General features: G+C 42.9%; 1 protein-coding gene across 2 annotated transcripts in view; it reads left to right on the top strand.

The window, feature by feature from the left end:
• GPATCH1 (G patch domain containing 1) overlaps nt 1-24528 on the top strand; it is a 56082-nt gene that overhangs the window by 7263 nt on the left and 24291 nt on the right. For both annotated transcript variants that reach the window (XM_010848937.1, XM_010848938.1), the window contains exons 3-10: nt 9199-9284; nt 10934-11094; nt 13258-13355; nt 14224-14282; nt 15027-15269; nt 16489-16636; nt 19973-20052; nt 23241-23445. In XM_010848937.1, coding sequence (XP_010847239.1) covers nt 9199-9284; nt 10934-11094; nt 13258-13355; nt 14224-14282; nt 15027-15269; nt 16489-16636; nt 19973-20052; nt 23241-23445 — 1080 coding nt within the window. The remainder of the gene's footprint in view (nt 1-9198; nt 9285-10933; nt 11095-13257; nt 13356-14223; nt 14283-15026; nt 15270-16488; nt 16637-19972; nt 20053-23240; nt 23446-24528) is intronic.

Genomic DNA, 24528 nt, shown 5'->3' on the forward strand with positions numbered 1-24528 from the left:
AGTGATTGAAATATAATAAGATTTTCACTCCTCTGCCCCCCTCACCCCCACCCCCAGCAATGCTCCCTATAAAAAAACTTTAAAAAATATGTTAGTATAGGGTTAGCTGAAAAGTTTGTTTGGGTTTTCCCGCACAGTGTAATGGAAAGGCATTGGCCAACCCAGTCAGTATACTGTAGTCGTTTGTGTTCTTTGGATGTTTCCAGAGTGAACTTGTATGTTGTTTATTGATTACAACCTGAAGGTTTGACTTAAAAAAAAAAAAAATACATCCTAACCAGATAACTGGACTTCCCAGGTGGCACTACTGGTAAAGAACCCACCTGCCAATACAGGAGACCTAAGAGATGAGGGTTCAATCCCTGGGTCGGGAAGATCCCCTGGAGGAGGAAACGGCAACCCACTCCAGTATTCTTGCCTGGAGAATCCCATGGACAGAGGAGCTTGGTGGGCTACGGTCCATGGGGTCACAGAGAGTCAGACACGACTGAGTGACTTAGCACAGCACCACGTAACCAGGTGATTAAATGATGATGGTGACTTCTGGTTTCTACTCTGTCTCACCTTGGGCAGGGCTCTCATGCAGTCACTCGGCACCATCACCTCACATGACTCAGTGCCTAAGGAGGGCAGGTGTCACAGCTATTCTGTGGGTGAAGACACTGCAGGTCTTGACCCCGGGGTCCACAGTATCACCTGTTAGTACATGTTGTCCACCTGGAGAAAAGAAAAATCAACCAAATTTTTTACATTATGCAACATCGTAAATTCTGTACTGTTTAATGTATGTTTTTAAAAAATATTTTAACAGAGAAACTGAAAGAAAATGACTTACGTGTATCAAATATGAATTAAAATGACTGGTTAACTCACCTAGCAATTATTAAGAACAAGATGAGCCAAATCTGTCATAGATTTTTTAAAAAAATTACTCATACATAACAATGATAGTAAAATAAAGATGGAAAACAATACAAGAAAGTGGAAGGTAGAAAGCAGGTAAGAAAAATAATTAGGGTAAATAAGATGGTTTAAAGTTCAATATCAAGAATGTATAAAGATCAATTCAGTGAGCAAATGATCAAAGTATTTGAACAGTTTACTCCAGAAATGCTACATAGAATGTTCAGCTTTATTGTTATGAAAAGCAAAATTAAATAACTAAGGCACTATTAAAGAAGCATATTTATAAAATGTTAAAAATGGCAGTAGGGCTGGTGAAGAAAGAAATATACGAGTACACTGCTGATGGCTATAATTATGGCTGTATGTATATTATAATTAAAAAGTAAGACCAGCTCAAATGATTAGTCTTCACAGATAGACTGTGATATGTTAATACAATGGAATATCTCCTTACCTTTGGGAGTGACAGATTCAAGCACTGTGCAGCTACAGGGCAAAGACTGTAGGAATCCAAAATGGGGAAGCTGCCCGGCCCAGTGTATTCCCTGGGAGAGCTGATCTTCACTCTCCTGGAGTTCCTCCCAAATTGTCCTGGAAGCCTGCTCCACCCACATACTGGGTATAGGTCTGCTCCATACTCCTCAGCTCCTCAAGACTCTGGCAGGAAGTCAGAAAGGACGTGAGAGAAAATTAAAACAGTTTATCTTAGAGGGTTATGGATAAATTTGACCTCCAGTGCAATTTCTCTGTGCAGGCACGGCACAGCCTTGGTAACCATGAGTGGGGAACAGGGGTGTTAGTTATAGGACTCGGGAATTTGATGGAGTTGGGGGCCTGGTATGGATGGCCATTGCTGACCTTAGACTGTGCTATGCTAGCTTGCTCAGTCGTGTCTGACTCTTTGCGACCCCATGGACTATACCCCGCCAGACTCCTCTGTCCATGGGCTTCTCCAGGCAAGAATGATGGAGTGGGTTGCCATTTCCCCCTCCAAGGGATCACCCCAACCCAGGGATTGAGCCCAGGTCTCCCGCACTGCCAGCGGATTCTTTACTGTCTGAGCCACCAGGGAAACCCACCCTTAGACTAACCAGGTTGCATCCTTTCATGGCTGACTAGTGCACCTGACGTAGTGTTTCTTTGATATGTTAGTGTGTGTGTGTTAAGTTGCTTCAGTCATGTCTGACTCTTTGCAACCCAATGGACTGTAGCCTGCCTGGCTCCTCTGTCCACACAATTCTCCAGGCAAGAATACCGGAGTGGGTTGCCATGCTTTCCTCCAGGGGATCTTCCCAACCCAGGGATTGTACCCGTGTCTCCTGCGGCTCCTGAATTGCAGGCAGATTCTTTACTGCTGAGCCACCAGGGAAGCCCCTTGATATATTAGTGTATTTTGCTATCCTGGTGGTCTCAGAGATGTCCTTCCTTTTAAGGTGATCTTACATCTTTCTTCTCAGATCTAGTTGGGTTCCTTTCACTGTTTAACTTTGTTTTTTTGTTTGTTTGTTTTTTTTAAGGAGGCGGCGCGGGGCGAGGAGCCGCTGCCCGCGTGCGCCAGGACCACCTCGGCCGTCACCTTGGCCAGGTGGCTGCTCAGGTCCACCGTGCGCTTCACATTCTCCAACTTTGTTTTTTTTTAATTTATTTTTTTATTGAAGGATAATTGTTTTACAGAATTTTGTTGTTTTCTGTCAGACCTCAACATGAATAAGCCATAGGTATACATATATCCCCTCCCTTTTGAACCTCCCTCCCATCTCCTGCCCCATCCCACCCCTCTAGGTTGACGCAGAGCCCCTGTTTGAGTTTCCTGAGCCATATAGCAAATTCCCTTTGGCTATCTATTTTATGTATGGTAATGTAAGTTTCCATGTTACTCTTTCCATACATCTCACCCTCTCCTCCCCTCTCCCCATGTCCATAAGTCTCTTCTCTATGTCTGTTTCTCCATTGCTGCCCTGTAAATAAATTCTTCAGTATCATTTCTCTAGATTCCATATATCTGCATTAGAATACGATTTTTTCTCCTTCTCTTTCTGACTCACTTCACTCTGTATAATAGGTTCTAGGTTCATCCACCTCATCAGAACTGACTCAAATGCATTTGTTTCTATGGCTGAGTAATATTCCATTGTGTATATGTACCACAACTTCTTTATCCATGCATCTGTCGATGGACATCTAGGTTGCCTCCATGTTCTGGCTACTGTAAATTCTGGCTACTGTAAATAGTGCTGCAATGAACAATGGGGGTATATGTGTCTTTTTGAATTTTGGTTTCCTCAGGGTATATGCCTAGGAGTGGGATTGCTGGGTCATATGGTGGTTTTATTCCTAGTATTTTAAGGAATCTCCATACTGTCTTCCACAGTGACTGCATCAGTTTACATTCCCACCAGCAGTGCAAAAGCTTTCCCTTTTCTTCACACCCTCTCAAGCATTTATTGTTTGTAGACTTTTTGATGATGGCCATTCTGACCAGTGTGAGGTGATATCTCATTGTGGTTTTGATTTGCATTTCTCTAATAATGAGCGATGTTGAGCATCTTTTCATGTGTTTGTCAGCCATCTGTATGTCTTTTTTGGAGAAATGTCTGTTTAGGTCTTTTTCCCACTTTTTGATTGGGTTGTTTTTCTGGCATTGAGTTGTATGAGCTGCTTGTATATGTTGGAAATTTATCCTTTGTCTGTTGTTTCATTTGCTATTTTCTCCCATTCTGAGGGTTGTCTTTTCACCTTGCTTATGGTTTCCTTTGCTGTGCAAAAGCTTTTAAGTTTAATCAGGTCTCACTTGTTTACTTTGGTTTGTATTTCCATTACTCTAGGAGGTGGGTCATAGAGGATCTTGCTTTGATTTATGTCATCGAGTGTTCTGCCTATGTTTTCCTCTAAGAGTTTTATCGTTTCAGGTCTTACATTTAGGTCTTTAATCCATTTTGAGTTTATCTTTGTGTATGGTGTTAGGAAGTGTTCTAATTTCATTCTTTTACACGTAGCTGTCCAGTTTTCCCAGCACCATTTATTGAAAAGGCTGCCTTTGCTCCATTGTATATTCTTGCCTTCTTTGTCAAAAATAAGGCACCCATAGGTGCATGGGTTTATTTCTGGGCTTTCTGTCTTGTTCTGTTGGTCTAGATTTCTGTTTTTGTGCCAGTACCATACTGCGTTAATGACTGTAGCTTTGTAGTATAATCGGGAAGGTTGTAGTATAATAGTCAGGAAGGTTGATTCCTCCAGCTCCATTCTTCTTTCTCAAGACTGCTTTGGCTATTTGAGGTCTTTTGTATTTCCTTATGAATTGTGAAATTTTTTGTTCTAGTTCTGTGAAAAATGCCATTGGTAGTTTGATAGGGATCACACTGAATCTGTAGATTGCATTTGGTAGTATAGTCATTTTCACAATATTGATTCTTCCTATCCAGGAACATGGAATATCTATCTGTTTATGTTGTCTTTGATTTCTTTCATCAGTGTCTTATAATTTTCTGTGTACAGTTCTTTTGTCTCCTTAGGCAAGTTTATTCCTAGATATTTAATTCTTTTTGTTGAAATGGTAAATGGGATTGATTCCTTAATTTTTCTTTCTGATTTTTCATTGTTAGTATATAGAAATGCAAGTGATTTCTGTGTATTGATTTTATATCCTGCAACTTTGCTAAATTCCCTGACTAGCTCTAGTAATTTTCTGATACTATCTTTAGGGTTGTCTGTGTACAGCATCGTGTCATCTGCAAACAGTGAGAGCTTTACTTCTTTTCCGATCTGGATTCCTTTTATTTCTTTTTCTTCTCTGATTGCTGTAGCTAGGAATTCCAGAACTACGTTGAATAATAGTGGTGAAAGTGGACACCCTTGTCTTGTTCCTGATCTTAGGGGGAATGCTTTCAGTTTTTCACCATTGAGTATAATGTTTGCTGTAGGCCTATCATATATGGCCTTTACTATGTTGAGATAGGTTCCTTCTATGCCCATTTTTTGAAGAGTTTTAATCATAAATGGGTGCTGAATTTTGTCAGAGGCTTTTTCTGCATCTATTGAGATGATCACATGGTTTTTATCTTTCACTTTGTTAGTATGGTGTGTCACACTGATTGATTTGTGTATATTGAAGAATCCTTGCATTCCTGGAATAAACCCAACTCGATCATGGTGTATGAGCTTTTTGATGTGTTGCTGAATTCTGTTTGCTACAATTTTGTTGAGGATTTTTGCATTTGTGTTTATCAGTGATATTGGCCTGTACTTTTCTTTTATTGTGTTGTCTTTGTCTGATTTTGGTATCAGGGTGATGGTGGCCTTGTAGAATGAGTTTGGAAGTGTTCCTTACTCTGCAATCTTTTGAAAGAGTTTTAGAAGGATAGGCATCAGCTTTTCTATAAATGTTTGGTAGAATTCTCCTGTGAAGCCATCTGGTCCAGGGCTTTTGTTTTTTAGGAGATTTTTGATCACAGCTTCAATTTCAGTGCTTGTAATTGTGTTGTTCATAATTTTTATTTCTTCCTGGTTCAGTCTTGGAAGATTGACCTTTTCTAAGTATCTGTCCATTTCTTCCAGGTTATCCATTTTATTGCCATATTGTTGTTCATAGTAGTCTCTGATAATACTTTGTATTTCTGCATTGTCTGTTGTAACCTCTCCTTTTTCATTTCTAATTTTGTTGATATGATTCTTCTCTCTTTTTTTCTTGATGAGTCTGGCTAAAGGTTCGTCAATTTTGTTTATCATCTCAAAGAATCAGCTTTTAGTTTTATTAATCTTTACTATTGTTTCTTTCATTTCTTTTAAATTTATTTTTGCTTCGACCTTTATGATTTCTCTCCTTCTACTAATTTTGGGTGTTTTTTGTTCTTAATTTTCCAGTTGTTTTAGGTGCAAAGTTAGGTTGTCTATTTGATGTTTTTCTTGTTTCTCGAGGTAGGATTGTTTTGCTATGAACTTTCAATGGCACTCCACTCCAGTGCTCTTGCCTGGAAAATCCCATGGACGGAGGAGCCTGGTGGGCTGCTGTCCGTGGGGTCGCTAAGAGTCGGATACGACTGAGCGACTTCACTTTCATTTTTCACTTTCATGCATTGGAGAAGGAAATGGCAACCCACTCCAGTGTTCTTGCCTGGAGAATCCCAGGGACAGGGGAGCCTGATGGGCTGCCGTCTATGGGGTCGCACAGAGTTGGACACGACTGAAGCGACTTAGCAGCAGCAGTAGCAGTTCCTCTTAGAACTGCTTTTCCTGCATCCTATAGGTTTTGAGTTGTCATGTCTTCGTTGTCATTTGTTTCTAGAAATTTTTTGATTTCCCTTTTGATTTCTTCAGTAACCTGCTGGTTCCTTAGAAATGTGTTGTTTAATCTCCATATGTTTGTGTTTCTTACAGTTTTTTTCTTGTAATTGATATCTAGTCTCATAGTGTTGTGGTTGGAGAAGATGCTTGATATGATTTCACTTTTCTTAAACTTACTGAGGTTTGATTTGTGACCCACGATGTGATGATGTCTCCTGGAAAATGTTCCATATGCACTTGAGAAGAAGGTGTATTCTTCTGCATTTGGATGGAATGTCCTGAAGATATCAATGAGATCTGTCTCATCTAATGTATCATTTAAGACTTGTGTTTCCTTATTAATTTTCTGTTTTGATGATCTGTCCATTGGTGTGAGTGGGGTGTTAAAGTCTCCTACTATTATTGTGTTACTGTGAATTTCTGCTTTTATGTCTATTAGTGTTTGTCTTATGTACTGAGGTGCTTCTATGTTGGGTGCATAGATATTTACAATTGTTATGTTTTCCTCTTGTATCCCTTGATCATTATTTATTTAGTGTCCTTCCTTATCTCTTGTAATCTTCTTTATTTTAAGGTCTATTTTGTCTGATATGAGGATTGCTACTCCAGCTTTCTTTGCTTCCCATTTGCATGGAATATATTTTTTCTATCCTCTCACTTTCAGTCTATATGTGTCTTGAGGTCTGAAGTATAGACAGCATATATATGGGTCCTGTTTTTGTATCCATTCAGCCAGTCTGTGTCTTTTGGTTGGAGCTTTTAATCCATTTACATTGAAAGTAATTATTGATATATATGTTCTGATTGCCATTTTCTTAATTGTTTGGGGTTGATTTTGTAGATCTTTTTTCTTCTCTTGTATTTCTTGACTATATAAGTCCGTTTAACATTTGTTGTAAAGCTGGTTTGGTGGTACTGAGTTCTCTTAACTTCTGCTTGTCTGAAAAGCTTTTTATTTCTCCATCAATTTTGAATGAGATCCTTGCCAGGTACAGTAATCTTGGTGGTAGATTTTTCCCTTTCAGTACTTTAAAAATATCCTGCCATTCCCTTCTAGCCTGCAGAGTTTCTGCTGAAAGATCAGCTGTTAAGAGTATGGGTTTCCCTTGTATGTTACTTGTTGCTTCTCCCTTGCTGGTTTTAATATTCTTTCTTTGTGTTTAGTCTTTGTTAGTTTGATTAGTATGTGTCTTGGTGTGTTTCTCCTTGGGTTTATCCTGTATGGGACTCTTTGTGCTTCTTGGACTTGATTGACTCTTTCCTTTTCCATGTTGGGAAATTTTTCAACTATAATCTCTTTGAAATTTTTCTCATACTCTTTCTTTTCCTCTTCTTCTTCTGGGACCCCTGTAATTCGAATGTTGGTGTATTTGATATTGTTGCAGAGGTCTCTGAGACTGTCCTCAGTTCTTTTCATTCTTTTTACTTTATTCTGTTCTTCAGAAATTATTTCCACCATTTTATCTTCCAGCTCACCGATTTGTCCTTCTGCTTCAGATATTCTGCTATTGATTCCTTCTAGAGTATTTTTAATTTCAATAATTGTGTTGTTTGTTTCTGCATGTTTATTCTTTAATTCTTCTAGGTCTTTGTTAATTGATTCTTGCATTTTCTCCGTTTTGTTTTCAAGGTTTTTCATCATCTTTACTGTCGTTATTCTGAATTCTTTTTCGGATAGTTTGCCTATTTCCTCTTCATTTATTTGGATTTCTGTGTTTCTAGTTTGTTCCTTCATTTGTGTAGTATTTCTCTGCCTTTTCATTATTATTTTTTTAAACTTATTGTGTTTGAGGTCGCCTTTTCCCAGGCTTCAAGGTTGAATTCTTTCTTCCTTTTGGTTTCTGCCCTCCTAAGGTTGGTCCAGTGGTTTGTGTAAGCTTGTATAGGGTGAGATCTGTGCTGAGTTTTTGTTTGTTTTTTCTCTGATGGCCAAGGCTGAGGGAGGTGGTAATCCTGTCTGCTGATGATCGGGTTTGTATTTTTGTTTTGTTTGTTGTTTAGATGAGGCGTTCTGCACAGGGTGCTACTGGAGGTTGGGTGATGCCAGCTCTTGTATTCAAGTGGTTTCCTTTGTGTGAGTTCTCACTGTTTGATATTCTCTAGGGTTAGTTCCCTGGTAGTCTAAGATCTTGGAATCAGTGCTCCCACTCCAAAGGTTCAGGGCCCGAACTGTTTATCCATGCAGCTTTTCATCCACTCAACCAGCAGGTGTTCTGATGATCCCGCTGTGCTCCAGGCACAGAGCTCTGAGCTGAGGACTCAAAGACGAAGGGTTCCTGCACATAAGAGAGTAAGGGAGTGTGTGTTTTCGCTCTGATGACTCTTCTGGGAGCCTCCTTTTGAATTGCTGGCTCAGGAACCCAGGCTCCTGCCATGTTGTGGCTCCATGTTCCTCTAAGTCCTTGGAGTTCTCTCTGTTCAATCGTCTCAGTTCAGTTCAGTCACTCAGTTGTGTCCAACCCACTGTTTAAGTTTCAATGTATAATTTGATTTCTCTTGGTTGCAAATTCTTCTGGGGAAAGAAGAATTTCTCACTGTATCCCCTAAGTTCTGACAACAGGGCACTTGGAAATTAATAAGTTTATGTGGCCTAATTGTGTCTATGTAAGCAGTGAGCTGAGAAGTCACTGAGAATTTGTAGTTATTGGAGGTTTCAATTCCATATGTGTTGCTGCTGCTAAGTCACTTCAGTCGTGTCCGACTCTGTGTGACCCCATAGACAGCAGCCCACCAGGGTTCCCCGTCCCTGGGATTCTCCAGGCAAGAACACTGGAGTGGGTTGCCATTTCCTTCTCCAATGCATGAAAGTGAAAAGTGAAAGTGAAGTCGCTCAGTCGTGTCCGACTCTTAGCGACCCCATGGACTGCAGCCCACCAGGCTCCTCCGTCCATGGGATTTTCCAGGCAAGAGTACTGGAGTGGGGTGCCATTGCCTTCTCCGTCATATGTGTTATTTAGTCATAAACCAAAATACCATCTATGATTATAATGTTCTAAACTCTTTTCTTTCAAGGATGGACACCTTCTTCCTTCGTGTCTTCACGACAGAACAGAGCAGACAAGTCTGTTCTTGGTCCCGAAGATTTTATGGATGAAGAGGTGGGTGTGCAGAACTATAACCACCACTTTGCCAGTGGGATGTGGGTGGGTGGTTGCTGTAGCACCTTCTCTCTTTCTAGAACGTCCAGTGTATGATCTCCTCTGTGTAAGATTTTATCTTTTCGGTATTTGGACTTTATAGTGCCCTGTATGTGAATGGATTCTCGTTCATTGGTGTAGTGCCTGAACAGGCTAGTGCCAGTTTCTAAAGTCAAGAGTGTAAGCAGAAGGTCATATATTGGCAAATTTACTTGAAAATGCCCCAATTGCCCCAAAAGTGCAAAGTCTGCTGAGCTGAGTACATAGCCTTCCACAGTGACTCTTAAAACACATACTGCTGTTTCAGTTCAGTTCAGTTTAGTTGCTTAGTTGTGTCCGACTCTTTGTGACCCCATGAACCGCAGCACGCCAGGCCTCCCTGTCTATCACCAACTCCCAGAGTTCACCCAAACTCATGTCCATTGAGTTGGTGATGCCATACTGCTGTTTAAGGAGGAGTAAATGACTGGAGAAAGGAGTGAAAGGAAGTCCCACGCAGGCATTTGCGTGTCTCATTAAAGCGACCAAGACCACCAGCTTCTTAGGGTAAACAGTGTGGGGTTCTAAAGTGGTCCTGCAGCCCAAAGGTTGGGCTCTGTTTTCTTGTAAAATTAAACCTGTTCTTTAAAACCTATTCATGGGTTCATTTGGGATAAAGATTAAGTAAAGTGCTTATATGGGCATGCTTTAGGCTGCAGGTGAAAGGCCAGGGGTGGCCCTTTTCCTGTTTGACCTGCATAATCTATGAGGAAGCCTATCTAATGAAACAAGTCTGGATGTCAGCAGGGTCCCAGGTTCATAGTAATCTTCTGCACGTCAGCTTGTCCTTACATGAGCTCTCTTTGCCGTTGTGAGGTGGCTATGGTAGTTCGAGGTGGCACATTTGTGATGACATTACCCAGTGGAAGGAGGACTTTCTTCTTGGAATCTTTTCTTGAGAGCAAAGAAACCATCTGGTGGTTTTCCCTCACATCTGCTCTGGTGAATTCTCTTATACCCATTCTTAAAGCAGTCCCTGGCAGGGAAAATGGGATCAGAATGCCTGGCTTAGATAAGACATGAACCACTGCCCATCTCCTGAACCCTCCGTACCGCACCAGAGACACCAATCCTGAAGTGCACGGTGGCTCAGAGCAAGGCTGGTGCCTGGACAGCCTCAGGGCGTGGGGAAAGAGGAAAGGGCCTTGGTTGTTGGACAGGCTGCCGACGGTAACTGCTTCACTAAATGCAAAAGCTGCTAACACTAAGCCTGGCACAGAGGTGCTCCTGAATACTTGCTGACTGCGACTCTAAAATTACCCTCTTCACACTGACCTTTGAGATATTGTCCAAGAAGAACAAACAATACAGCCCTTACTTCCTGTCTTCCTAGCATGGCATTGCCTCTAGTGGCTTCACTGAGCAGCCACTGTCAAGCAACTTTGTTGTTGGCCACTAGCCTTAACTTATCCAAAATCACTGTGAAAATCAGCTTCTCTGCTGATCCTTAACTCAGTTTCGTAGTTTTAACATTTTTTTTTTTCAGAGAAATAAAGCCATGTGATGTATCATATTTAATTACTTTCCAAATAATGTGAGTAATTCTGTTTGTCTTTTTTTTTTTTTTTAAGGATCTTAGTGAATTTGGGATAGCACCTAAATCGATCGTTACCACAGATGATTTTGCTTCTAAAACCAAAGATCGGATACGAGAAAAGGCCCGGCAGTTAGCAGCGGCTACTGCCCCTATTCCTGGAGCCACTTTGCTTGATGACCTGATAACACCAGCGAAGTAAGAAGGATTTTTTTGTAATTAATCCATTTATGTGGCTGCAGTGGGTCTTGGTTGAGGCTTCCAGGACCCTTGATCTTGACATGCAGGCTCTTTTAGTTGCAGCCTGTGGGATCAGCTGGTAGAGAATCCCCCTGCAATGCAGGAGACCTGGGTTCGATCCCTGGGTTGAGAAGATCCCCTGGAGAAGGGAAAGGCTACCCACTCCAGTATTCTGGCCTGGAGAATGCCATGGACAGCATAGTCCATGGGGTCGCAAAGAGTAGGACACGACTGGGCGACTTTCACACACTCACTGTGGGATCTTTGGTTGTGGCATGTGTGATCTCGTTCCCTAACCAGGGTTGGAAACCAGTCCCCTGCATCGGGAGCTCAGAGTCCTAGCTGCTGGACCACTGGGGACACTCCTAGAAGAATTTAATTCTGACTTCTCTGATCTTGGCATCACTGCCTTGCCTATGTATGATAATCTTGTTGTTTAGTCGCTCAGTCATGTCCAACCCTTTGCAACCCCATGAACTGCAGCACGCCAGGCTTCCCTGTCCTTCACTATCTCCCTGAGTTTGCTCAAACTCACGTTCATTGAGTCAGTGATGCCTTCCAGCCATCTCATCCTCTGTTACCCACCTTCTCCTCTTGCTCTCAATCTTTTCCAGTGAGTTGGCTCTTTGTATCATGTGGCCAAAGTATTGGAGCTTCAGCTTTAGCACCAGTCCTTCCAAAGAATATTCAGGATTGATTTCCCTTAGGATTGACTGGTTTGATTTCCTTGCTGTCCAAGGGACTCTCAAGAGTCTTCTCCAGCACCACAGTTCGAAAGCATCAATTTTTTGGTGCTCAGCCTTCTTTATGGTCCAACACTCACATCCATACATGACTATTGGAAAAATCATAGCTTTGACTAGATGGACCTTTGTTGGCAAAGTGATGGCTCTTTTAAATACACTGTCTAGATTGGTCATAGCTTTTCTTCCAAGGAGCAAGCATCTTTTAATTTCATGGCTGCAGTCACCATCCGCATTGATTTTGGATCCCAAGAAAATGAAATATGAGACTGTTTCCACATTTTCCCCATCTATCTGCCACGAGGTGATAGGACTGGCCACCATGATCTTCATTTTTTGAATGTTGAATTTTAAGCCAGCTTTTTCACTCTCCTCTTTCACTGTCATCAAGAGGCTCTTTAGTTCCTTTTCACTTTCTGCCATTAATGTGGTATCATCTGCATGTCTGAGGCTGTTGATATTTCTCCTGGCAGTCTTGATTCCAGCTTGTGATTTATCCAGCCTGGCATTTTGCACGAGAGTCCCTTGGACTGCAAGGAGATCCAACCAGTCCATTCTGAAGGAGATCAGCCCTGGGATTTCTTTGGAAGGAATGATGCTAAAGCTGAAACTCCAGTACTTTGGCCATCTCATGCGAAGAGTTGACTCATTGGAAAAGACCCTGATGCTGGGAGGGATTTGGGGGCAGGAGGAGAAGGGGACGACAGAGGATGAGATGGCTGGATGGCATCACTGACTCGATGGACGTGAGTCTGAGTGAACTCCGGGAGTTGGTGATGTACAGGGAGGCCTGGCGTGCTGCGATTCATGGTGTCGCAAAGAGTTGGACACGACGGAGTGACTGAACTGAACTGAATCTTAATTAAGGTTAATTTGGCTGCAAGTAGGAGAAGCCCTCTTAGCCTAGCTTGAGTACAAAAGGGGGTTTTGCTAAAAGGACCTTGTGCTGTTACTACATGGCATACTCTAGAACTCTAGCCACTGGCTGTGTTACTGGAGGCTACAAAGCTATTAGGAGCTGGTGCGGCTTCCCTCTGACCCCCTGCCTCACAATTTTAAGGGGTCTCTCCTCATTCTACCCTCCCATTCTGCATATCTCCTTGTTCTGCTCCTGGCCATGTGGCCTGATTTGGCAGCCTCAGACCATCATGGCTTCCAAGGCCACATGCTTGGCATCTGTGTGCCCGTCCCAAAGCCCTGGGAGAGGAGGCATCTGATGGACTTCCCCAAGTTCAGTCAGCTGTAGTGAGAACAGCAGGGCCATGCAGTCCTAACAGGGATGGGAGAAGGGCTCAAGCATGGCAGATACATGAGTTGCTTGTTTCCTGCTGTTCCTTGGTGTTTTAAAAAGTTCATTGTTGGTACCTTGATATCCTAGATTATCTGTTGGTTTTGAATTGCTAAGAAAAATGGGTTGGAAGGAAGGACAAGGAATTGGTCCTCGAGTAAAGAGAAGACCACGCCGACAGAAACCTGGTATGTATATTGATTACTATCAATTCTGCAGCATACTTTTAAAAAATATTTACTTGGCTGTGCCAGATCCCAATTGCGGCATGTGGGATCTTTGATCCTTGCTGCCTCAGTTGTGGCATGCAAACTCTTAGTTGTGCCATGCAGACTTTTTTTTTTCGAAATTGTGTATTTATTTATTTATTGGGCTGTGCTGGGTCTTAGCCACGGCACTCGGGATATTTGCTGTTCATTGCAGCATGTGGGATCTTTAGTTGGGACCTATGAACTCTTAGTTACGGTGTGTATTATCTAATGTCATGACCAGGGATTGAACCCAGGCCCCCTGCATTGGGAGTGTGGAATCTTAGCCATTGGGCCACCAGGGAAGTCCCCTACAGCATACATTTTTGATGACTATCTGTTTCTAGCAATAAGATTGCTGGGTCAAGTGATGTGCACATATTTTAAGGTTTTTCGCCTGTAATGCGAGATAACTTTCTGGCAGGATTGTACTATTTTACATTCCCACCAGCAGCCTAGGAAAGTTCTTGTTTCCTACCTTTACCAAAACAGTGTTGGAGCTTAACATGGTTATTTTCTGTTTATTCCTGTCCTGTGGTCTCCCCAGCCAGACTGTGAACTCTGGGAGGAAGCAGTGCTTTCCTTCCGGTTCCCCGTGGCTCTGGGCGGTAGTGGCTCGTCACTGTGTGCGTTGTCGCCAGAGTGCAGGTAGGGCAGGAGCTGGTGGAATACCCGAGTGACGAGTGCCCGACGCTAAAGCTGGAGCACCTCTTACAGGCTCAGCCATCTTCCTCTGAAGTGTGTCAGTGAATCAGCTTTCTATATTTCTAGTCACGCCTGGCTAATGCATTTGAAATCTCTTTGATAGATCCTGGAGTAAAAATCTATGGTTGTGCATTACCCCCTGGAGGCTCTGAAGGATCTGAGGTATTGTATAGAACGATTGACCTTCAGTTTGGCACACTAGCACCTGTTATTTTACAAATGTGAAATTTAAGGTCAGAAAATTTTAGAAATCAGTCCTATCCTATTATAGGGAAATACCCATACCCTAAAACTGTCCTCATTATGCCAGATAATGCATTCAGCAGCATGCCAACCCCACTGATGCCCCCAGTCTGTTCAGATTCTTAAAGTGGAATTGTTTGTCAGAAATAGGCTCACAGATATAGAAAACAAGCTTATGGTTAGCAAAGGAGAGAGTGATGAGGCCAAGGGGGAGAGATAAATTGGGAGTTTGAGATTAAAATACATACACTGTGTGTGTGTGTGTGTGTGTGTGTGTGTGTGTGTGCTTAGTTGCTCACAATAAGGACCTACTGTATAGCACAGGGAACTGTATTCAATATCTTGAAATAACCTATAATGCAAAAGAAATCTGAAAACGATATATGTTATTAAACTGAATCACTTTATTGTATACCTGAAACTAACATAACATTGTAAATCAACTGTACTTCAACTTAAAAAAAAAAAAAGATTCCAAAGTATGGAGTTGTTTGTGTTAGTGTCACTTGTTTGGGGACCTGATTTAGTGATCTGTGATAGCAGAAACGAAAGTATGATTACTCTTGTCTGGGGAATGAATCATGGCATTTGAAAATGGTATTTTACAGGCTTTACGCCAAGCAGTGACTCACTTGCATTCCACTTTTTAAACGCTGAAAATAGGATGAAGATGATGACTACTTGCCAGAAAATGTGACCTTTGCACCCAAGGATGTCACACCCGTGGATTTCACACCCAAAGATAATGTACACGGACTGGCTTACAAGGGCCTGGATCCTCACCAAGCGCTGTTTGGAACCTCAGGAGAACATTTTAATCTTTTTAGTGGGGGACCCGAAGAGACCGGCAATCTTCTTGGAGACATTGGTGTGAATAAAGGAAGAAAATTGGGAATTTCAGGCCAGGTAAAAGTGTTTTCTGTTTTATAGACAGGGAATCATTGACAAAGAAGAATTGTCATATAGCAGCATGCATGTGAATGCTTGCGAGGTTGCCTCAGTCATGTCCAATCCTTTGCGACTCCATGGACTACAGCCCACCAAGCTCTTCTGTCCATGGGATTCTCCAGACATGAATACCAGAGTGGGTTGCCATGCCCTCCTCCAGGGGATCTTCCCAACCCAGGGACTGAACCCACATTTCTTATGTCTCCTACATTGGCAGGTGGGTTCCTTATCACTAGTGCCACCTTCGAAGCCCTTGCCCCATGGTGACCACTCATTATTGATTGACTAAATGAAGATCTTAAAGGGTTTGTATTTTCCTTAAGAGCTTGTCTGAAGATATTTAAAACATACCCTCCTGATTTGAATACGTCATCCTGTGACCTAATGTTCTTGGTGGAGTTTGCACATTTCTAGGTGTGAGACCTGCTTTCCCATACCCCTGCTGGGCTGAGCAGAAAACCACACTTACCTCTTTGATTTAATTAATAGTTGAATCACAGTTTGCCTCTCCAAATTCAGGTCCACGTTTTACTACCTCTCTGACTCTTTCCCAGTGCTGCAAGCCCTAAGTCAGGAACTTGGGTGTAGGGTTTACTTGGGAGACTTGGTTTTGACCTTTGAGGAGATGGAGAGCTTTTCCTGATTGCCTGTTCTCTCAAATCGACTCAGAGATCCTTTTCTTTCCTATACATGTTTTTTTTTTTTTTTTTACCCAATCCTTAATCACAAAGTGATACTTGTTCTTGGCCATTTCCTACAAAGATTAGGAGTTCCTTTGGCAGCCTTTTGAGTAGCAGTGGTCTTTAGACCCTGGTCACCAACCCTGGCCTCAGTAGATGAACATTCTTCCTTTTTCCTTTTGGAGGTCTCATTTCCCCTGCTGCACTGCTGCTTGGGTTTGTTCTCCACTTCTCTTCCTGCACTGGGACCCTGACCATGGCTGCTGCTGAGCCTGGAGGATAGTTGCAGCACAGGAGGCGGGACATTCCCCTCTGGTCATTGTTTTCCAAAAGGCCAGGATCCATGTGTTAATCTGGGGCTCCCATTCGCTTCTGTCTTGGTGATCTCCAAGTGCTAATGTGGTCTGATCAGTCATATCCTTATAGTAGCTTCATCCTTCAATGCAGGCATACACTAAAAACCTGAAATTGCTCAGTGTGAAATTCTGTTTTTAAAGGCTTTTGGTGTAGGTGCCCTGGAAGAGGAAGATGACGATATCTATGCCACAGAAACTCTATCCAAGTATGATACTGTTTTGAAGGATGAGGAGCCCGGGGACGGACTGTATGGCTGGACAGCACCCAGGCAGTATAAAAGTCAGAAAGGTAATTCCATGGGCCCACAGCTGATGGTAGGACCAAGTGTCAGGACCTCAGGAAGAAGGGATTGCACAATCGATACTGGAGGGTCAGCCTCTGTGGAGCAGGAAGTCACTGGTCAAAGATGCCGAGTGAGAAACACAGTGGGGAGAAGATAGGCCCGCGGTGGGAAGTAAGACAGAAGTGGGATTTAGACCTGTTCAAGGCCAAAGCCAACTGTCAAGGCAAGGTCAAGTGGGGAGGAGGAAGGGGCCTGAGTCAGGAAAGGAGCAAGTATGTGGACAGGTGCTGGCTCATGTTGCAAGTCAGAGCTGACACTTGGTCAGAGGGTAGTACTCCCAGCTCAAGGAACTGGGCAGGTGGCCAAAGGAGGCCAACTCAAGAAACCAGTCAGGAAGCCAGGTGTGGGGACCATGTGGTCTGTCCAGAGAGCCTGCAGCAAGATGGAGATTGGTGCCCAGCCCATCTCTTCACTTGTGTATCTGGCTCTTAGGGGCTCTTGTTGAGCTCAGAGATGGACTTCTCTCTGTACACCTGGAATTTCAAGTCAGAGTCTATAGTGATTCAGACTCTATGGATCTAAGTAGGATTTCAGTTTTTCTTTCCAGAGAAGGTGTAGGGAGGAGTCAGTAGGTTTTAATGACATGGGATTTGAATCCAGTCAGAATTGTATTTGAATCCTGGCTCTCTCCTCAATCAGACCTAAATTTGAGTCACAGCTCTCTTCTGCCCACCTGCATGAGTCTTATAACCATTTGTAAAGTGAGGGTAAAATCCACTCTGAGGCCATTGTAAGGATTAAATGGCATCACAGGTTTGGCATAGTACCTGCCCCGAAGAATAAATGGTGAATAAATGACACCTTCTATAACAACCACTTAAAGTAAGATGAGAATCTAAATAAAACAATCCATTTAGACATTTTTAGCTGTAGTCAGGTCAAGCTTGATCTAACACTTAGAAAATATATCTCAATAATCTAAGCATCACTCTCCCAAATAATGTCAATTTTACATTTCCAGAAGAGAAAAGAGCAGGTGCAAAAATAGTCTTCAGAAGTAGTTTGCTTGATGGCTGTGAGCACGGACTGAAGACAGACTTCCTGGGCTCCAGTCCTGGCTCTCCTCAGTAATCGGCCGTGACCTTAGGCAGGCTGCTCTGCCTCTCTGTGCCTCTGGCAGTGAGCATGGCAGTGACTCACCTGTCCCATGGAGACCCAGCACTATGCGTGTGTGAGTGACCTCTGTCCTCGTCACCGCTAAAAAAGTGAAAGTCGCTCAGTCGTGTCCGACTCTTTAGGACCCCGTGGACTACAGTCCATGGAGTTCTCTAGGCCAGAATACTGAAGGGGGTAGCCTTTCCCTGTTTCAGGAGATCTTCCCAACCCAGGAATTGAACCAGGGTCTCCTGCATTGCAGGAAGATTCTTTACCAACTGAGCTCTCAGGGAAGCCCAACAAATAGGGTTTTATACAAGGTGCTGGCTGGGTGTGTAGCCAGACGTTAGTAGACGTCACATCCGAGTGGGAACTAGGCTGCTTTTATTTTCTTCCTTTTGCTCACCTGTATTTTCGGATTTTTCTCCCAAGACTATGTATTGGTTTTTTAACTGAAAAGAAGACATATAATATTAACGTTATAACACATTAATTAATATTATAACTTGTATTGCCATATGCTAGTTATTCCTTATAGTTGACCAAATATTCATTTGGGATTTTCCATAAGGTCTATGGAAAAACCTAAACAAACTTTGTGGCCAACCCAATACTAGCTATATCAACATTAATATATATTGTTTTATATATATATATATATAACTAATGTTAACATATTATTTATATGCTATGCTATGCTAAGTCACTTCAGTCGTGTCCGACTCTGTGCGACCCCATAGACGGCAGTCCACCAGGCTCCCCTGTCCCTGGGATTCTCCAGGCAAGAACACTGGAGTGGGTTGCCATTTCCTTCTCCAATGCATGAAAGTGAAAAGTGAAAGTGAAGTCGCTCAGTCGTGTCCGACTCTTACAGTAATTACTAATCTATAATAAATACATATTTAAATCTGCCTTCTCCGCCAAATCTTTGGCTCTTCCTTTGTATGGCACCTTTGCCTTAAATCCCCCTCCTCTCCGCATCAAGCCTGGATTGGTGCCTCCCTCTAAGCTCCTCACCCTCCCCTTATTACCTCTCTGCCATAGTCCCCTCCCCTCCCCTTAGGGTCACACCATCTACAGTTCTGACCTTACGGGTTTTTCACTGAGTGAGTCTATATGTAGCCAGCCTCCATAGCTGATTTTTAAATTGTTGTTATTTTTTTGATCAATAGGGCTTTAATAGTCTCACAGCTCTCTGTGTATAGACATTTATTTATTTCTTCAGAACAAATTCATAAAAGTGAAATTGCTGGGTTTTAAAAGAATACAAAATTCTGAGAATGTAAAATTTAGTCCTATATCTCCCTACAGGATTTTAGGGATTTCCAGAAGCTGGTACAAACATTCTAAGTCAGCTGAAATACAAAGAATGAGACCATAGGGGAGGGTAATTACTGGCCAGTGCTGCGTCATAAATGGTTTAAAACCTCAGCACCACCTACACAGCACGTAGCCATGCCTGCTTCAGGATTCAACACCCAGCTTGTGTAAGTGCTGGTGGTCATGTAGCAGGGGCTTTTGGCTACAGAAAATGCAGTTCATGCATATGGATTTTCAGCGTAACCTCTAAGTGCAGACAGTCCTTGAGAATCAAAGGGGTTGTCTCTGAGACCAATAAAACCATCCCTAGCTGCAAGTCAGAGGGCCTTAGTCCTATCCTGAATTAGTGATCTTTGTCTTTTGTTTGAATTTCAATTGAGAAGAAGACGAAAGCACCTTTAATTAGTCCCACGATTAGATTACAGGCTGACCTGGCTGTACTGCCTTCCATGCCTTATTTGGATGATTGCTAAAGAAACTGGGAAGTTTGTTGCCCCATGGTTCTCCATGACTCTTTCAAAGTTATTTTTATTTTTTATCCATAATTGTTCTCTTGATGGTTTTGAGATCTTTTACTCCATAGAGTATATTCTCTGGTGCCCCTTAGCTTAGGACCTCAGGTACTTTTTCTAGATAATATTGATGGAGGTGCCATGGGCAGCCTAATCTACACAGGGCGGTGTGCTCTGGGCTGCTGGTCACTGAGTCAACAGAGGTGTGAGGGCTTTACAGGCCATTCTTTCCTCCCTTTTACTGATAGCAGTGACATATAGTGTTTTATGATCTTGGAGATAAAAAACTGAGGTCTTTTGTCCTATTCTAATCTTCTTTGCCTCTGGAACTAATCAAATTACATCATTTTGTAGAATCAGAGAAAGACCTTCGCTACGTTGGCAAAATTTTGGATGGCTTTTCCTTGGCTTCTAAACCTTTATCTTCCAAGAAAGTAAGTTTTTTTTTTTTTCCTTGCTGGTTTAATGTTTAAAATATCTGCTGCTGTGTAATCTCAGTTATTATATTAACAACTGAAAAGATAAATAAATTCTGTTAACTGAGGCAACAGCTTGGTGACTATTAATGGTCCAGGGAAACATTCTACGTTGGAAATGTCAGTCAGCAGCCACACTGTGTCCAAAACATCTAACTGCTAATCTTTTTTTTTTAAGAGTTTTTTTCCCTAATATATATATTTATCTATTCAGCTGCATCAGGTCTTGGTTGTGGCACACGGGACCCTTCATTGTGGCGCATGGGCTTTAGTAGTTCTGGTCTGGGCTTAGTTGCTCCATAGCATGTGGGATCTTAGTTCCCTGACCAGGGATCAAACTCCTGTCCCCTGCATTGCAAGGCAGATTCTTAACCACTAGGGATTCTTGGACCACTAGAGAAGTCCCTAACTGCTAATCCTTTAAATCTGAGCTTCAAGTGAGTGGTTATTTCCATTAAGGAAGAATTATATTAGAAGCTGGTAGGAGAAAAAAATTGATACAACCCTAGGGGCAATGTAACTTATAGAAAGTTTCAAAGAGCCATAGCAGCTCCTGGTCCCGACTCCTCCTGGCAGCCATGGAGCACATTAGCTGCTATGGGCAGGGCTCCCTGGGCTCCTTGCTTGTGCCAACTGGAAGGGGGAAAAGCTGGGAGCATGTGGGTCGATCCTGGGGAGAACTCTCCATGCCTTTCCAGACAGTCCTGTCTCTGTGAGCTTTTTTACAGCTTTGGACACATGGTTCTTTAACAACCTATCGGAGCCCCATGCTCATAGGTTTGGGTGGGTGGTTGGTAGTTCAGGAGGGGTGTCTGACCATTCACCTCCTTGGCATCCTTATGTTAGATTGATCCACATTTTAACGGGTTTTTTGTTTTTGACTCAGTAAACGTTTGTTAAGTATCTCTGTGGCTTGGCCTGTAGTTCTCCAGAACCTGGGAAGCCAGGAACAGCACAGCCTGAGAAATTATATGTGGTATTACAGTGGCTTTGATTTGTTTAGTTGTGATAGTTACTGAAACAGTGAGCAGAATATATCAGAACAGTATGGGGCATGTAGTAAGCTGCTATCGTTTACCAGAAATGTCAAAGGGGAGTATGAGTTTTTTATACGAATGAAAGGGAGCATTAAAACAGTTGAGAGGGACTTCCCCGGTGGTCCAGTGGTTAAGACTTTGTCTTCTAACACAGGATGTATAGGTTTAATCCCTGGTCAAGGAGCTAAGATCACACATGCCTCATGGCCGAAGGACCAAGACATAAAACAGAAATAATATTGTAACAAATTTAATAAAGACTTTAAGAATGATCCACATTAAAAACAAATCTTTAAAACGGTCGAGAAGTACTTATTCTACTCAGTGTTCAAGACTAAGTCTTGGCCTCCAAGTAGCTCCTGCTCATTGAGAGAGCTAGACAGACAAACCCAGTGTTGTGGGCAGGATGTATAAATGGAGAGAAGGACTCTGGTGGTTCCTCACTGGAGAGGGCTTTGGGCATGAACAATTCAGAGCAGGATTGTGTGCACTGAACCTCTCACGGACAGGCAGGTTTTCTAATTTGTGCCTAAAAACCCAGGCTCTGCATCCAGAGGCGAAACAGAGCAACGATTTAGCAGAGGGAGTGAAATGCTTTGAATGCAGGGAAAGTGAAAGTTGCTCAGTCGTATCCAACTCTTTGCGACCCCATGGACAATACAGTCCATGGAATTCTTCAGACCAGAATACTGGAGTGGATAGCCTTTCCCTTCTCCAGGGGGTCTTCCCAACCCAAGGATCTAACCCAGGTCTCCCGTATTACAGGCAGATTCTTTACCATCTAAGCCACAAGGGAAGCCCAAGAATGTTACAGAATGTGTAGCCTATCCCTTCTCCAGCAGATCTTCTCAACCCAGGAATAGAACCCGGGTCTTCTGAATTGCAGGCGGATTCTTTTATCAACTGAGCCATCAGGGTAGCCCTTGAATGCAGTAGAGGAGAATGAAGAAGAGTCGTGTATACACACACTTCTTTTCTGCCACGCTCTTCTGGACTTTAGTGTCATGGTAACAGGAGAATGTTCCTGGCTGATTTGGGAGTCTGTGTTTTTCAGAGAAGGCAGTCATGCTAAGATGATAAAAATGAGATTTGCTAATGATGATCATAGCACTCTTTCATGACTCTCATCGGACCAGGTGCTCACCCCAGGGTGCACCTTACAGCCACCTGGGAAATTTGGGACACTCCAACCACAGCTGACATTTTTTATGGGACAGAATGCAGGCACCAGTAGTGTTAAACCCCCCAGGTGAGTGCAGTGTGTGGCTGGAGCTGAGAACATTCAGTGATTCACTGATCACAGAGCTCAGAATGCCAGGTAGCTGAAAAATCTAGAAAATTGATTAAATAGGACTGTCCTTAAACATGTTTTTGTTAGACCAGGAGCAAGGAGGACCATTTAGAGCAGTAATTTTAAAATTAACAGATAAGCTAAAGGAATGCCTGAGTTTCCCAAATGTACTTTAATTTCAGTGAAGTACTGAAATTAAGTAAAAATTTTTTGATCAAAGAAAAAAATAAGGCCTGAAACTCCTATTTGAAATGGAAACAAAACCAGAAAAAGAATACTGAATTTAAAAATAACTAAGTTAAGCCAAGACATAATACTCTTCAAATATATCTATAGCACCCTAAGAACATTTTTTAATCAGTCATACTCTTTGAACATTAAACTAGGAGAGATTACAGGGAAAAAAAACTTATTTAAAGTTATTTTTTAAAAGCTAAGCCATGAATCATACTTTTCTAAGTTTTCTAATTCACAGTGGACCAGTTCTCCGTGTGAACCAGTTGCATTAACTATAGTTATCATAGTTATCGTTATTGTTCCTATGATACAAAGCATGCACAGTAGCATCTCTGTTAAGCGTGATCGGGGTGATATCTAAAATGTCTGACCTTGAGAACAGGGTGGTTCTGATGCCCCTCCACATCCAGGATGGGTATTGCCTGGGCACTTGGGCAGGCTGTTCCTGGGGCTGCCGCCCTGCCTAGGAAAGGGTGGGATTAACAACGCCCAGAGGTAATGAGCTTTCTTGGTTCAGTAAAACGTCATCACCTTGCTGCCTGTATATTCCGAATTTTGCTTTATTGTATTTTTTTTTTAAGATTTATCCACCACCCGAATTGCCAAGAGACTATCGACCAGTGCATTATTTCAGACCCGTGGTGGCCGCAACCTCAGAGAACTCCCACTTACTTCAGGTGTTATCAGAGTCAGCCGGGAAGCCAACAAATGACCGAGGGACACGTAGTAGGCACCAGCTGAATGCCTGCAAGCGGGGAGAGTTGCTAGGAGAGACGCCTATTCAAGGTATGTGCCACGGAGAAGGTTAAAATCATGATGTTTATAATAACCGGAGCTACCCAAAGCAAAATGGAACGTCCTTTTTCCATTGAAGTTTTTACATAATTTTGTACTCCCAGGCTGTGGGAATAAAAGTTGGTGATTGTGAATGGCGTACTTAACTGTACACAGCCTCTACTTAGTACTTGCTGTTTCATCATCAGTTTGAGTTGTGTCATTAAAATTCTAAGCCCTGTCTTAAGTGCAGCAGTTTCCAGACTTTTGGTAGTTGTCCAAGAATGAGGTGAAGACCAGAGCCATGTGTATCTTCATTTTTCTGCACAGCCTGGGAGCATATGGTTTCTTTTCCTCTGGGGAAAAGGGTACTGTGGGTCTTTTCCTGAAAGCCTGAGAGGAGTGAGTGTGTCTGAATGGATGAATAGATACGGAGAATCCCCTTGTAGGCTGGAGCCCAAACACCCATTGAGAGATGGACTTGGGCTTGGTTTGGGAGCCTCAAATACAGTAGACCAAATGAGAATTCTTGGTTCCCCACTTCCTTCCCCAAAGCTGCTCTTTCTCCAGCCTTCCCCTTCTCAGTCAGTGGTACCACCAGCGGCCCCCTGCCCGGCCTAGAACACAGGAACCCTAATTCTCAGCGCCTTTCTTCCCCTGCCTCCCCTGCCCTACCCAGGCCCTCTGCAAGTCCTCTGTCTGCCCTCACCAGGCGTGGGGACGCCGTCCACTTCTCTGCATTCCCACTGCTGCCACCCTGGTCTCTGTGCCCACCTTCGCTCATCTGGATCACTGCAGCAGCTTCCTCCCTGCCTCCTTAGTTCCTTTCAAGAGCTGTCAAACTACATGACTCCCCTCCTACTCCCCCTGAAATCCTCCCCTACTGCTCTTGGGGCCCTGTGGACCCCACCCTGCCTGCCTTTCAGGCCACAGCCTCCTCCACTCTCCGTGAACCCCGCTGTGGTCCAGCCTTGTGATCCCCCCTCCTGCCCTCTGAGCCTGCCACCCCTGATGTGTCTCCAGGCCTTTACTTTGCCTCTGCCTCTCTTTTCTCTCCTGTTTTGGCTTTTTTTTTTTTTTTTTTTGCCTTTCTGT

The sequence above is a fragment of the Bison bison genome, unplaced genomic scaffold (assembly GCF_000754665.1).
Source record: "Bison bison bison isolate TAMUID 2011002044 unplaced genomic scaffold, Bison_UMD1.0 scf7180017864280, whole genome shotgun sequence".
NCBI lineage: Eukaryota > Metazoa > Chordata > Mammalia > Artiodactyla > Bovidae > Bison > Bison bison.